The sequence below is a fragment of the Octopus bimaculoides genome, chromosome 7, assembly GCF_046866305.1.
Source record: "Octopus bimaculoides isolate indiv1 chromosome 7, ASM4686630v1, whole genome shotgun sequence".
In the NCBI taxonomy this organism is placed as follows: domain Eukaryota; kingdom Metazoa; phylum Mollusca; class Cephalopoda; order Octopoda; family Octopodidae; genus Octopus; species Octopus bimaculoides.
Window position 1 is genome coordinate 6,990,923 of NC_142934.1, and position 17,500 is coordinate 7,008,422.

The following is a 17,500-nucleotide window of genomic DNA, read 5'->3' on the forward strand; positions in this document are numbered from 1 at the left end:
GACCAATACTTCCACGTGGTACAACAAAATCAGGCAAACAGAATTAAAACAACAACAACAACAACAATATAGTGATACTAGTGTCAATGATATTATGAATAACAATAATAATATTAATATTAATTGTAATAATATTCAATATTATTATCATTATTATTATTACCATAATAATCCTGCATTATGATGATGATTATGATAGCATGTTCTTGTGGCTATATTAGGCATCATTGTTATTTTGAAAAAATAATGAAAATACCAAAATAATTGACCGGAAAAAGACAGAATGAATAATATTTACGACTCCGTAACCATTAGATAACGTAATATGATTTTGATAGAATTATTACTTACAAAGAAGGATAACTAGAGCATTTATCTTATAGAAAAATATAATTTACCAATATAAAAGATTACCAAAATCAGATGTATCAGAAACCTCTTTAGCATTGAAAAAGATTTTATTCCTTCAGCAGTTAACCTAAAGATAAGATCTATTCACTTGAAATAGATAACAGCCGAACAGACTCTTTAGACGCATCATGCCATTTCTGTTTCAAAACAGAAAATGTTAAGTTTTGTAAATTGATTCAAAAATTCAAGAGAGAAGTATATAAAAAATGTGAATTTTTGCTATTTTCTCTTATCGTTTTTGTTGCAGGTAGTTTTTAAATATATTTGGTCAAAGCGTTCTATTCTATTCTCCATTTTCCCCTTCTCCTATCGAACAGTGTGATAAATTCATATGGTATATAACCCTCTACATTACTGAGATCTTGAAAAACAGGATCTTAAACATGAACATACACGTTTAAATAGAATGTTTGCCAATTTCAAACCCCAGTTTATTTGAACTATGTTAATTCACATATTTGGCCAAAATTTGATTTTAAATAAAGAGAAATTCAAAATAAACATAGTTATGATATGAAGAAGAGTGACATATCCAATTAAAGCACTAGACAGTACAATTTTATGTCAGCGTTATCGTTCAAAATTTTAGCTTGTGTTTAGTTCTCCCTAAAGTGAAGAAACCTTTTAAGGATATAAAATCATATGGCTGGAATAAACTATTCTTAAATCAACTGATTCCCAAATTTTCTTCCATTGAGTCGCGTAGCATAAAAATATGATAACAACTAAACTCAATATAATCTTGCATTTTGAAATTGTACTATAGGCGTAACTGACATTTACATTCATGCCTTCAAGTTCTTACATAGATTCATAAATTCAGACAAACTTATATGACACCCTGGGTGAGAGCAGACGAATTTTGGGGATAGGAAAGTATTCTTTGATATAGAATAAATGCTATCTTAACATAATCTCACAACTACCTGACTATCTAAAAAATAATTGATTATTCTTCTGATTATTTGCATTAAAGAGTACGTTTATCCAGAATTGTTATCATACTCAACTCAAACGCGAATCTCCCATGGGGGAATCAAATAAAAGCACAATGAACAACGTTAATAACTGATATTGCTGGGGTAGTCGATTAACGGTAATATTTTCTTGAAAAATGACGAGGTTAATTTTATTCTCGAAAGAATAAATACTATCAAAATAACACCACATGGATCTGCTAGATAGGATATGATTTCACCAGTATCACGGCCCCTAATGTTCCTATCAAGTTTATCATTCAAGCTGACGGCTCTGATGCCATTTTGTCAGCTTGTACCCAGACTGCAAATCCAGCGAGAACAGCGATCATAAAAATATACTAATATTCGAGAAGAAATATAAACGATTGGAATATATTCTAAGAGAAATCTTTCAAGAGAAGATTATTTCAATTTTTAAAATATCTCTTCAGAAAATACCATGTTTAATTAGGATAATTAAAAGTCTCCAAATCAACTGGTTCCAGTACTGTTTAATGAAATCAGCAGTGAATATTCAAAGAAATGTAAAGACATTTCAGCTTCGCAAGTGAACGCTTAATTATATGCTCTTTTAACTGAACTGCTGCAAAGAAGCGTTTTCGACATATTGAAGAACTGGACAAAAAGCAATACTGTAAAACAAAAATTGCCATCTTGTTAGTTGAAATTTGGAACAAAAGGGGAATCGTAAGTCTGTGAAGAATTATCAGTTATGTGTTATAGCTTATAACATGAGTACACAGAAAAAATAATTACACTCCCCAAGAACAAAGAATGAAAAGCTAACTAGAAACGTGTCTGGAGACAGTAATCTGACAACAATCGAGTGCAAATTAACTCCTCTCACACAGGAAGATAAAATCTGCCAGCGAAATCTCCGCCTCAGTAGAGAGTAGCTGAAAGAAAGATAATAATGAAATTTAACCGAAACCAAACAACGGTTTGTGGTGATATGAGTGGAGAGTGATTTATCGCAGAGAGGCTTCGTATTAGAAACGGGATAAAAAGGTGGAGTGAGACAAAGGAGCTTAGTCAAGTTAAAGGATGTCTAGAAAAAAATCCGAAAGAATTATTGTTCCTCTATCAAACTAAAAGCGTACAGCATCAATGTTGAACCTTTAAGAGTGTAATTTAAAAACATCAGGATAGGAAAGCAAGGAGAACGGGTTTAATTGTCGGGCATCGCTACAAAAGGACTGACATCTTCATGATCTGCACCAATAAGCTCTTAATAGATATATAAGTAAACACACCGAACTGATTGGCACTAGCAGGAACAATACAAATATCCCAAACAATACCACTTACATGGCTAAAAACTACCGGTCAATTATATTCCAGAATCTTATATATAAAATGTGGACAGAATGCCTGAATCCACTCTTCCATGATCATTGAGATGATATTATAGCTGAATTAATATTTTGTTGATATGCTGAATACCTTTTGATTAAGATGGCTGTGATATCAGTTGTGCGATGGCATAGAACGAAATAGTTCAGGCTAGCTGGATTACAGGAAATATTCGATTCTATTTCTCGCTTGTGGATACTAGAATATGCTCGATTTAAAAAAAGTTCCAGCTAGTAACAAAACCACAGAAAAACCTGGCTTCCTCCGGAACCACAATTCTAAAGTTGGTTGCTTCTATTGTCACTGAAAAGGGCTAGAAAATTATAGAGTTATATTTCAGGAGGGCAGTCTCTCTGCAATGCTGTATACACACTCAGTATAAACGGCGCATTTGTATTGATAAGAAATTATAAACATAAGGCAGAAAAATACACCCACATGCAGACCACTCCACAAACATCCACATTAATACTTATGCACACACATACATGAAAGTTTAAAGTGCTTCACTGCACACATTAGCTATGTAAGCGATACAGTTTCGGATACATAATTTAAGACTCAAATGAATCCCAGTTGGAAAATTCCACGCCTTAATTACATCAATTATGCACCGTTTTATAAATTAAATGCAATATTCCCTTTTCCTTTCCCTAATTTGTTGGAATTACCTTTCTTTAATACAATAGGTATTATTCATATTTTATTTAATACGTTTAAAATAATACCTTTTATTTTTTTTTACTAATTGATTTGTTATGTCAAAATTTATTTTTATTAAACCTTTACTTAGAAATTCAACCAGTTCACAATTCAGCATCGATAACGGATAAAATAAAACAAAACTAAGGATTGCAGCATTGGTTTTCGATAATAAGATTACCATGTGTCAGATTAAAGTATTCATTTAATTTACATCATGTCTGACATTTGATTGGTTTTGCATTTGTCAGCTTTTAATTCTCCATCGAAGCAATCCAAAAGAGAAACCAATTTTTAATCCAACTTTATCTATCTATCTATCTATCTATCTATCTATCTATCTATCTATCTATCTATCTATCTATCTATCTGTCTGTCTGTCTATCTATCTATCTATCTATCTATCTATCTATCTATCTATCTATCTATCTATCTGTCTTTCTATCTGTCTATCTGTCTATCTATCTATCTATCTATCTATCTATCTATCTATCTGTCTATCCATCTGCCTTTCAGGCTGTCTGCATATATATATATATATATATATATATATATATATATATATATATATATATATGTATATATGTATCTATGTATGTATATATATATAATATATATATATATATATATATGTATGTATATATATATGTATATATATGTACATATATATATATAGGTATATATATATATTATATATAGAAGAGTAAATGTAAGGACAAGTTAAGGAAGTCGATAAACAAAAAGTATCAAGTACATTTAATACAAAAAAATGTCCGACTTACACAGAATGGAAATGATATCAGGAATTAAGGGGGTTGAGTAGAGTTTTATGAGTCCAATAGCTGTTTGTGGGTGTTTGGTGGTCCAAAGTATTGCTTGGTCCAAAGTATTATGTATAATCTCCATTCTGTCAACACCGCAATTGTAAAATTCTTTCCTGAAGGCGACGGCTAATGGTATCCGATGATGGAATCAAGTTACAACAAATAGTTTGGACCACCAAGCCCCCAGAAAGAGATGCTGGACTCGTAGAACTTCTACTCAACCCCCTTTAATTCCTGATATCTGTGTAAGTCGGACTTTTTTCATATGTATACGTATGTACATTTTTTGTATTAAATGTATTTAATAATTTTTGTATATCTACTTGCTTAACTTACCTGTCTCTATATTTAGTCCTCTACCTGCTCAAGTTCAAATCTCTTGCGCACTACGAAGAGTATTCTATACAGAGAACACCTGTCTCTACTCTCTCTCTCTCTCTCTCTCTCTCTCTCTCTCTCTCTCTATATATATATATATATATATATATATATATATATATATATATATATATATATATATATATATATATATATATATATATATATGTATATATATATATGCATGCATATATGGTTGTGTGTAAGTAAGTAGAGGAAGAGAGAAAATTGTTAAATTAGAAATAAATTAATATGATACCGATTTAGGATTTATAGAGGAATATGAATATTGCCTTAACATGAACAATTACACCATGAAATCAGTACTGTATATTATATATTCAGAGTTAAACAATGCGATTCTGAAATTAGATTATCTAATAACTGAAACTAAGTGTTATAGGTCTAACAAGTATTTTATTTTATTACTTGAATTAACGTTTCTTTTAGTGCATTATTATTCATATTCAGCCTGTTTTATTCATTGTAGAGTCAGGAAAAAAAAAAAGAGATAACTTGAGAAAATTTACTGGCTCTCTCAGACTGTTAGAAGGGAAAACGTTCAAAAAGTCTTCTTTAGTATTAAAGTATTAATACTCGTCCTATGTATGCTTGTCTTTGAAGTAGATGGTTAAGCTTTTGTTCTAGTGCGGTTAATTGGTATTATGACGGGAGAAATGAGAGTTCAGTTATATATAAACAGTTCTGTGGAAAGCAAACATCACACTATAGGTGCTGGTGTGCAACGTCAGAGCTGAAGATCTCCAGCGGCATCATCTGCCTGTACCTGTCGACTTTTTACTATTGTCTTTGAACTTATGAAGAAAGTGCGATGGTATTGCTGCTGGTGCCTTGGTTTACTGAGCAACCTGGAAGATTAATATATTATAGTGGGCATGTCTTGTATAGAGCCTGTCTCACTCTCTCACCGCCTGTGTAACTTTCACGGATTTGGTGGAAGAATTGCCACAAGTCGAGCACTTTTCAGGTTGCAGGATTTGTAGTATATCCTTCTTTTGCGGAGCACGTAAAGAGTTGAAGGATCTTATCAGCCGGGACCCGTTGGAGCGTCTGTGAATGACTTTCTTCCGGAGGCAGTTTCATGACAAGATAATTATTTCATAGCTGGGAGCTATATTAGAACTGAGAGCCATATTAGAACTGAGAGGAATAATGGCTAAGAGACGGTTCTATACAGCTCAACATATTGAAATACCAACCCAAACCACGGCCCCATAATAGGATGCAATTTAAAGTCGCATTCAGGATATGATAAAGAGACTAACAGACGGAAGAATTATATCCTGGCAATTATTGCATGTTTGTGAAATGTTTTTGCTTAATGCATTTACTTCTGTGTTGTACTCTAAAATATTCACGATTTTAACCACTTCGTATCCTTCGGCAGTATACTAATGTAAAACAACTTCATCAATTATTTTAGCGCATAGATATTTTGCGACTGTTAAGCGGTAGTGGATTCATCCCTCCCTCAGTCTTACGTGTATCTTCCAGAACGAAGCTAATTTCCATCTATCAGCAATGTCTCTTAATTTTTGTGCTGGAAGCATGCAGTCATATAGAAACAATAATCGGTCTCATTATTTTCGGTTACTCTAGTATATCGAGTTGGTAGGTATATCTGCTGGATAGTATACCGAAACCTTGACTTGAAAACGGAGAAGCATGGCACGTCCAACAATCCAGGTGCAATCATCTGGGGTATGCCTGTTCATTCGAACAAGAATATCAATGTAGGCCACCCAGATATAATAATCAAGGACAAATATAATAAAAATGACCCTTATGTTGATAAAGAAATTGTGAGCTGCTGGATCTAAGGAATAAAATAGTATGATAAAAATCTCTAAACAATATATACCATAAATAGTCATCATTCAATAAAATAATAGCTTGCACGGTACATACTCTATGAAATGAACATTAAATATAACAATTTCCTAAACACGATTTACACAATAATCATACAAACATAATCTATACAAAATTATATGCACGAGATTATAATCTATACAGAATCTATACTCGGGATTATTACATCTCACACTGCAATTCGAGAGGGTTACCAATGAAATATTGCAAGTAGCATTATGCATTATGTACAGTACAGATAATACTGGAAAACATAAACAAGTGTGGTGACGAAATGAAACAGAACTATTTCACCACACAAGTTGTACATTTATAAAAGACCATAATGTGAAAAATCAGAAAGATCTAGCAGCGCGAAGTTATAGTGTGTGATATAATAATCAGTTTTCTTGATTAGCTACTAACTATAGACACAATTCATATAAAGATATTAGTCATTAAAAAGAATACTCACAAAGACGTGTGTGGAATACAAATTATATCAAAACGACGGGAAGTGTCAATGGATAAGGAGACTAGGTTAAAACTTTATGGAGAAATGTCTAAATAATAAAAACGTAATGAATGAAAGAGTATAATGATGTATTCTCTGTGCCATTAACTTACAACCATTAAGACAAAATGTGTCAAATTTGGAAGTCTGCTTGTTTTTCAGTTTAGTTGACCTTTCTTATTACTCTAGTGAGTCCTAAATATATGTTGACGAGCTCTTTATTCAAGGTCGGCAAGTAATTCCCAAAGTCTTGATGCATGTTGACTTTCACTTTGATGATAGTCGATCTTTCCTACGCTTCTTGTATTCTGATCGCCATCTCTTCCTCGATATGCACTTCGATTGGATGAAGCTCAATCATGTCAAGTGCCTTCTATTAGACGTTTTGTTGGTCTTGCTAAAAAAACTACGAATTTTGTTTCATTTTATGATGGGATGAATTCTCGCTGACAGAAAATTAGATCCCCCTATGGTAGTTGTAGCTATTGTTGCTCCTTTAATTCTTGTTCCTGTTGCCCCTTTCGTTGTTGTATCTGATGGTACTGCTGATGTTGTTATAAATAATAATGATAATAATAGTTAAAAATTTTGGCACATAAATTCCGAGAGAGCTGTAAGACTTTGATGAAATATCCTCTAGGGAAATGGAAATATATTGCGTTAAGAATCATGGAAAAATTAACACAAATCAGAAAAAAAACATTATTTTCTATCTTAAGAAAAAAGAATTCCACAAAAATTCATACTAGAGAATGAAATTAAAAATAATTACGTAGTAAAACAAAAACAACCATCATAAATTGGGAAATGGCTAAAAATATGGTGTAAATGGGGCTATAGACTGCCATATCAGAGTGATGATAAGAAAAAGCCTACACGGGCAGCACCATATAAATTTATAGACACAAAGAAAGTAATTTCCCAATACCGGTTAAGAAACCCGGGCCTCAAAGAAGAAACGGGTAGTATTTTCGATTGTGGCACATATGGCCTTGCTTTCCCAAATGTAAAAATGGATATTTTATCTGTCTTGAACGGAAAAGATTAACAACTACAATCCATTTCTGTTAATATTAGTAAACCAAAATTTGATTATTTAAGTTATGCCATTACTTAACATATCTATGAAGAATATAGAAGTGCGAAATATGGTGTTTCAAACTTTACAATTACAATAACATTGATTTTTAGAACTTTCTTTGGTCTGCTCGATCAAGGCTGATATGGATCTCAGTTATAATGACAGCAACTATGTAATTAGTAAATGAATTTGTTGGAATTAATCAGCATTCCTAACTCAATTGCTACGTTAATTTCCTTAAATGATTTACATGAATTTCCTTCTACTTCATTTGATGATTTCAGTCATAAAATTTCGTAAATTTAGTGTTTCTCTAGGAAATATCAAAGTACAAACAGTAAATTGAAATTTGATGAGAGCACATGATGTTATTTCACAGTCCATTTTCTGTTTTGAATGTTATTTAAGCTATTTCATCTTTATCAGTAAACAACATTTCGTAGGAGAATATAAATTAAAAGCTGATACTCTACAGTTTTTATTTTTAATTTTCGGATCTTTTAGTATATTTTTGTAAAGATATAACGCTATATTTTATTACGACAGACACATTAATAACATTATCAAACGTTTGGTTGTTATGTATTTATTTCAATCAAGTCTATAAACAAGGTATTGGTTCCTGTGATACAAGGTACTCTCATTGCAAAATTTCAAAAACAAAAAAAAATGTTTTCTATGTTTCTCATATTTCTCTTATTAATTGGATTTATAGAATAACTGTTACATATCGCATTTGCCTGAGATGCGCAAGTCTTTCAAAATTTAGAAAAATAATAAAGTCCACCAATATCTACCTGTACAAATGTAGGTTTATAATTGAAGTACAAAAAGCAATCATAATATTCTTCTTGGGGAAGGGGCCAGTCAATTAGATCGACGCCAGTACGCAACTGGCACTTTATTTATCGACTCTGAAAGGATGAAAGACAAAGTTGACCTCTGCGTAATTTGAACTCGGAATGTAAAAACAGACGAAATACCGCTAAGCATTTCACCCGGAGTGCTAACGTTTCTGCCAGCTGACAGCCTTGCAATCATAAAACTTTTACCCAGAGATGTTCTTTTTTCTTTTCTATATTGTCAAATCTTTAATTTTTGTACATACCACCAGGTAGACGTTTCCAATTCAACATTAGAGAAATCATATCTTGTTATGTAGCAACGGCAATTGTCTAATTATGATCGGTCTAGTTCTCTATCAATGATGGTAATTTTCTCAGGTTTACGCAGTACTTAATCAAACTTCCTTTTTATCGGAATTCAAATTATTCCCTTTCAAGGTGTTATAAAGTTTGACCTGTCCAATTCCAGGATCTGATAGGATATAATCAGCCCTGAGTATATTTTCAGAAGTCCATACTCAACTCAGAAGATATTGCTTTCATCATGTTGGAACTTTCATTAATGGTATTTGTAATTGCACCTCTTCCTTATCGGCTGATGTTTAAATCACTTTATACGTCAATCACAATATCTCAGAATAGACGTAATATTTCTCCTGCACCTTTCTTGACACAAAATATTATGGCAGTACCACTATTACTGTGAGAATATTAAATCAGTTTTAATTTTCATCGTTTTCATTATCAATGACATTTACCGTCTTTAGCTTGGTATTGACACACGTGATGTAATCACATGCTGAAAGAAAACATCTAGGAAGGAGAACTCATTTTGCGTGAGGAGAAATTCTTCTCTCCGAATGAAATGAAATATACACCTCATCATAAGATCAAAATGGATAAAACAGAACATCTGTTTGTTTCAGAATGAGGAAATCTCCAAATCTGTCTAGTGCCTTATTGTTTGGTAGTACCTGAGAAGTGATAGATACTGTGCTTGGTTTTTTTTTTTTCGAAGTTAACATATATATTCCATATACGATTTTGGTCTTCCTTATATGCGTTGGGTTATTTCTGGTGTCAAACGTGCCCTTATGCCGCAATGCAAAATCCTTCAGTCGCAGATATGTTCTGGCATTCCTCAACCATTCTTCAGCCTTGTCAGGTATGGACAATACCAATAATCTTCTTGCATTTCGTGTAATCTTTTATGGCCATTTTTTCGCCCTCTTCTTTCATCTGTGTGGAATGCACTTTATATAGTTCAAAATACCAAAGTATTTATGGTCCCTAAAACTATTGCTGGTCTTATACCAAAGTTAGAAAAAAGTATTATCATTATTTGTTAATTTCTTCAGACGTTGCTACAGTTGCCTTTTCTATTCGCAATATTACCTTAGAAATATTTCGATTTTGGATATATTTTTGCGTAGGAGGTTTATTGTGCATTTTGGAAGTCTATTCCGAATCAGCCTACGATAACATTTCTAAAATAGCCATAAAAATAGTTCATTATGTAACTCTCACTCTCTTTCACATTCTTTCTCTGTAGCTTACACACACACACACACACACACACACACACACACACACACAAGCTCACGCCTTTCAATTCATTCAGAGAGGTGAAGAATGTCTCCTCACGCAAAATCGGGTCTCCCTCATAGACGTGTTCTTTCGAAGCAGTAGGTGTCTCATATTTAAAGGCGATGTACCCATCCACTATTTCCTGTGCGGTTTATTGCCTCCCTTCACTTTTTGGTGTTGGTGTATATCATTAACACTATAGAATTAATATTTCTACTTTATATCGAAGTGTGTCTAACTACATCTGAACTATCACGAACTTTTTCATTCCCGAGTCCTCCTAACTCCATGCAATATATATTCTTGGGTATATTGTGATTTGTATGGTTAATCTTTCAAAATACACTGTCTGACTGGACTTATATCGTTTCCAAAACATGGCTAAGAAAATATGTGTGTGCATATGTGTGTGTGCATATGTGTGTGTGCGTGTATGTGTATACGCGCGTGTGTGCGAGTGTCTGTGCGTGAGTACATTCATATATATAGCATAGGCATATATATGCATATATTCTTACATTCATACATGCCCATATCCACTGACACACACGTATGCGTTCATGTGTGGATGCGTGCATGTTATTTTGAAATTCATTCTCTGTATATTTTTAAACGAATTCATAATTATATTTATATGTACGATTTCAGATTGCTCATGTATGTCAGTTTATATATATATATATATATATATATATATATTAATACCTATAAAACCCACGACGTTAAAGATAGCTAAATACCTTTGTTTTTCCACTAAGGAACTTATGTTACCTTTTGTATTGAACTGGAGTCACTGAGTATTATAATGAGAGGCCAGTACAGACAAATGATAATAATGATAATTCAAGTAATGCATATATATATATATATATATATATATATATATATATATATTCATGTATGCATATATATATATATATATATATATATATATATATATATATGCATACATGAATATATATATATATATATATATATATATATATTCATGTATGCATATATATATATATATATATATATGCATACATGAATATATATATATATATATATATATATATATATATATATATATATATATATATATATATGTGTGTGTGTGTGTGTGTGTGTGTGTGTGTGTGTATGTATGTTTGTATGTATAAGTAATCTTTATCGCCACCTTAAGGAACTAGGTGGCTAGTTATGTATTTATACACACACACACACTCCACTTTTACCCGCTCCCATTGATTGCACCTAGTATAGCACTAGCGTAGCAATAATTGGGTACCCTCCCAGCAGTATACTGGATAGATACTATCCCTTAGTGGGTTGTACCCCCAACCCCTAACTCTCTCACGTTATATATATATATATATATATATAAATATATATATATATACATAAAAATGACATATATATATATATATATGTCTATATGTGTGTATATAATATACATAGTATATATGCTATATATATAGTCATATACAATGCATACATACATCATACATACAGACATCTATATACATGTATATATATCATATATCGTATATATATCAGATATAAGTCACAGAATTCACAAGACTAGACATCAATGTCTAAGCGTAATCAAAGCCTAATGAAGTTTACTATGGAGAAAAAAACCCCCAACAAATACGACAACGCAGAATAATCGAAGTCATTTGAACTGCGCGATGTAAATCGAAGAATTGGGTATTCTGCAAGAATGAATATGAAGAGCTATAGCAAACATGATGCAAGTTATCGAATGAGATCAATTTTTGAAATAATGAAATTTACGATATAATTGCAGGTGGTAACGATTGAAAATTTGAGGAGAAAAGAATTAAACTTTCTCCATAATTAACGTATCATTAAGAGGTTTGACTGTTTTTCTGTAGAAATGAGGAAATGTTTAATCACAATTCTACTTCGAAAGGCATCTTCAGCAAACGTATTTCAAATGTGATTCCAAAATTCAAATGTGATTCCAAAATTCAAATGTGATTCCAAAATTCAAATGTGATTCCAAAATTCAAATGTGACTCTAGAATTAAAGAAACAGATTAAATAAATGTTTATGCTCTTGGATAATTACACAAACAAAATGAAAATGCTTCAAGAGAAAGTATTTCGGTTCGATACGTACACCAGGAATAAATATACATGAACTAGGACATCAAACTCATAAGAATGTATATTAGATTCCGTACCAGATTATTTGTATATTTTTTCATATACGTGTATGTACATAGATAAATACATACAGACAGACAATCAGACAGACACACACAAACATATATATACACACATAATTTATGTGTACATATATATATGCGTGTATGTGTGTACGTGTGTGTGCTGTATAATATGTGCGTATCCGTTAATACAGATACAACATAGAATACAAGATAGAATTGATCGCAGGCGTATATTGGCATGTTAACGGCAATTTACTTCGAACTTACTTTTTCTGATCTCTTTATGGCTATTCTTTTTTGCTCAAATGTTTTATATTTGCAGGATTTAATAAACTTCAAAACCCGTACAATTACGGTTCAACAATTATAACTCAATTTATTTTTCTTATACTTTACACTAACATATATATGTGTGTGTGCGTGTATGTGAATGTATGTGTGTGTAAGTGAGTATGTGTGTGTAAGTGAGTATGTGTGTGAGAGAGTGTGTAGGTACATGTGCCCTTGTCCGGCGTGTATCTCTATAGAAGTATATATATATATATGTCAAAACATGATGCACGCATAGACATACACACACACTAATAGATACTAATACATAGACACGTATATCAGGGATAAATATACATTCATTAGTATCTATGAATACTAATATCTTTACACAAATCTGCAATGTGTGTGTGTTTATATATATATATATATATATATATATATATATATATATATATATATGTTTGTGTGTCTCTATGTATGCATGTGTGCATAAAGTGTTTGAAGTGGTGCACAGACATTGTATATCGCGAAAAAGGAGTCAGTCAGGATTCTGGATAATTCTTCATAGCGCTTTCGTTCGTTTACCGAACTCGTCAAGTCAAACTTAAAACCAAAATGATAAGAACAGAACGTTTCCCTGTTCTTTTAAGTGAATCGGATGGGGAGAAGTTGGGTTTAATTTTGTCTTGATGAGTTCGATAAAGGAACGGAAGCGTTAATAAAGAATTATCCACAAATCTGACTGCATACTTTTTCTCAATATATATATATATATATATATATATATATATATATATATATATATATATACACATACATATATGTATTATATACATACATATACATGTTTGTTTGTGCGTGCGTGCATGTCTTTGTGTGAGTATATGTGTGTGTGTAAATTTATATTTGTGAGCGGTATAAATTTAAACAGCCGATGGTTATTTTATTTGATCTCATCACTAATAATAATTAAAATTATTATTAAAACTATATACATTTTCCACTTTCTTTTTATTTATTTTATTTTATTTTATCATCATTTTTATTTATTCCTTTTTCTTATTTTTATTTGCTTTTTGCATGTTCTCTCTATGGATTATCTTTCTTTTAATTTAAATTTATACAAAAATTAATGACAAATTTATTCATCTGTTCTTTTAGGAGAAGTTGCGAGTTTAGCTGCCGGATTTTCTACATGCTATTTGCCAATTCTGGCCACAACTCAAGTTGGAGGTATTCTCCGAATGTACTTTCTTTACCTGCCCCAACTCACTCTTTTCAATTTTTAACATTTTTTATATATGCATATCAATATATATATATATATATATATATATATATATATATATATATATATATATATATATATACATATATATATATATTAATATAAATATGTATATATATATATATATATATATATATATATATATATATATATATATATATATATATATATATATATATATATATATATATATATATATATTTTCATTTTTCACCTAACATGTTTAGTTCTTACCCTCTCTCCCCTCCACTATTTTCATTTTTATACGCCTTCTTGTCTGTCGTACTTTTAGTCTTATTTTATTTTCCATATAGTTGAGGCTAACATCATATTAGGTACCGTTATTTAATATACGTTCAAAATTTGTTGGGAATATTGCAGAAAACTAATCTTAAACTCTGCCTCTTCAATTCTCTTCATTGTTCTGATATATATGTATATACATATATATATATATATATATCATGTATTAGAAATATGACTGTGGTCAAAATTTGTATAGGTTTTAGGTTGTCTCATATTTTTGTATGAGCTCCTTGCAGTTGGTTTGGACCAATAAGATTTCTTACTTTCAGACGTTGATGAACTCAATTTTAGGATAATATTCAGAGCATATAAACAGAAAGGAAAAAAAAAACACTATTTTAAACAGATAATTAACAACCATACAATGATTGAAACCCCTTTCTTGATAAAAATCCGATATAACTTAACCATTGTATGGTACCAGTACTTACCGACGCCAAATACGACATAATGAATATGTGAGAAAACGTTTACGAAAGATAAAAATGGATTTTGGATCTTATGGTTTCAAAGTAACTGCATGGAATACATAGGAAAATATCAGCAAGTATCAATTCAAAATGATACAGTTACATCATAGGTGTGTATTTTATACACCCCTTAATTAAAAACTTTTTCCTCCAAACAAACACACACATACAAACATACACATATATGCATATATATGAAAATATAAATGCGAAAGGTATAACACATATATGAATATATATATATATATATATATATATATATATATATATATATATATATATATATATATATATATATTTATATATATACATATATATATATATATATATATATATATATATATATATATATATACATATATATATATATATATATATATATATATATATATATATATATACATATATATACATATATATATATATGTATGCATATATATATGTATGCATGCATATATATATATATATATATATATATATATATATATATATATATATATATATTTGATAGTAATAAGTACAATAACGTAACCGGATAGATCTATATACTGTTAGTTAGAAGCCACCCTGTTCGACACAAATATAATACGTTGATTTTCGCATATGTTTCTTTTGTGTAATTTACTATATTTTCACCCGTGCACTTGTTCAGAATAAGTACGTAATTATTGAAATTTATTCGAACATAGAGAACACTTAATAAATATAGCAATAGCACCACCACCACCACTACCGTCACTGTCCCCAACAGCACCACCCCACCACCACCATCACCATCAACACCACCACCATCACCACCAAGGCCTCCCTCACCACCACCACCATCATCATCATTATCATCATCAGCATCATCATTATCATCATTGTCATCGTAATCCTCATGATAGTGAATATCATCATCATGACGTCGACCAGTACCAACACCACCACCTCCACACCACCACCACTATTAACGATACCATACAACCATTACCTTCACCACTACCACTATCACCACTGCCACCACCATACACAACTACAATCACGAAATGATTATTTCTACTATTATAGTTATTATAATTACTAGTACTAATACAACGATATTATTATTATTATTATTATTATTATCATTATTATTATTATTATTATTATTATCATTATTATTATTATTATTATTATTATTAGTGGTGCGTATATATTTCGGGTAATTTTTTACTTTGGTGATTTTATATCAAAATTCTAATCATTCTTCAATCACCAACAGAAATTTTGACCATCGTCCAGATTCTCGTTTATTGCAATATATCTCAAAGGATAAAGATCATGATTTTTAGTTATGTGTAGTTATTATTATTATTATTATTATTATTATTATTATTATTAGTATTATTATTATTATTATTATTATTATTATTATTATTATTTACGCATAACAGATTAGACTGTTTGGAAAAAATTCCTAGCATCGTGCTACGACAAGTAACCTTAGATGTGAAGAACCTTTCTAAGTGTCCTGGCTGTCCTTAATAATACTGTTTTCTGGAGCTGCACTAAAGTAGGTTTTATGTCTCTTTCCTCTATCCTTATTTTTCTCTATATCTCTCATACTGACGTAATTATTATTTGGGACTCTAAAGTCAATTACCTGGCACTTTTTATTCTTTTTGTCTAGTAGTACTACTAGATAAAGTCTTCTGGCTTCTATTACTCTGTCAGTGTGAATGCTAAAATCTACATTACTCCTGGTGGATTATTCTACCGAGGTTGTTATGTCTTTTCTTGTATTCTTTCTGCGCCAGCATACTACATTCACGAACTTCATGAGTAACACTTTCATCCGTTGATTTACGTACCCACAAATCTATCCGATTTTTTCCTGTCTTAGCTTTTATCCATTTACTCTAGCAGCTCGTAATAGAATTTCTGCACTCTTACCAACACAAGAGGCTGTCTACTCACGCTAGCTCCACACAGTCGCTACCCCTACTCTAGGATGAACTCCTCCATTCATTTTGAATACCTCCCTAATTCTGTCTAGATTTGCAAATTTAGATTTTGTTCAGTTTACAAAAAATGCTGAATATCTAAGTAACGATTCTGTCCGAGTATTTATAGTCTTCACTAGATTCGGGCGATTTACCTTTGACTTTCTTAAGTCCCCATCCTTCTGATGTACACTTTCTCAACTTTCTCTTTCCTTTCTACAGTCAGTACTCTGTCAAATTCTAATGCATTTAGATACCTATAACTTTCTCATTCTTTCAATGATTTTAACTTTTTCTATATCTTTTGTATCGACTCTGCTATCATAGAGAATTCCAATATCTATGACCTTGTACTGTTTGTTAATTTTATCCTCTATAATCTTGTCTGGGTTTCTTGCCGCAATAGTAGCATTGGTCTTTATGGCGAAGTCCCACAAGATCTTGTAATTCTCATTTTCTATCACAGCCTCTG

The 17,500-nt window shown here is 31.1% G+C and overlaps 1 protein-coding gene across 12 annotated transcripts in view; it reads left to right on the forward strand.

Moving 5' to 3' along the window:
• Nucleotides 1–17,500, forward strand: part of LOC106869300 (uncharacterized) — a 309,763-nt gene that overhangs the window by 248,070 nt on the left and 44,193 nt on the right. For 8 of the 12 annotated variants that reach the window (XR_016242508.1, XM_089354696.1, XM_089354698.1 and 5 more), the window contains one exon: nt 14,162–14,233. The exons of the other annotated variants lie outside the window; for them this stretch is intronic. Coding sequence is in view for 7 of the 8 variants with exons in the window: in XM_089354696.1 (XP_089210822.1) it covers nt 14,162–14,233 (72 nt within the window). In the remaining variant the exon portion in view is untranslated. The remainder of the gene's footprint in view (nt 1–14,161; nt 14,234–17,500) is intronic. 12 annotated transcript variants of the gene reach the window in all.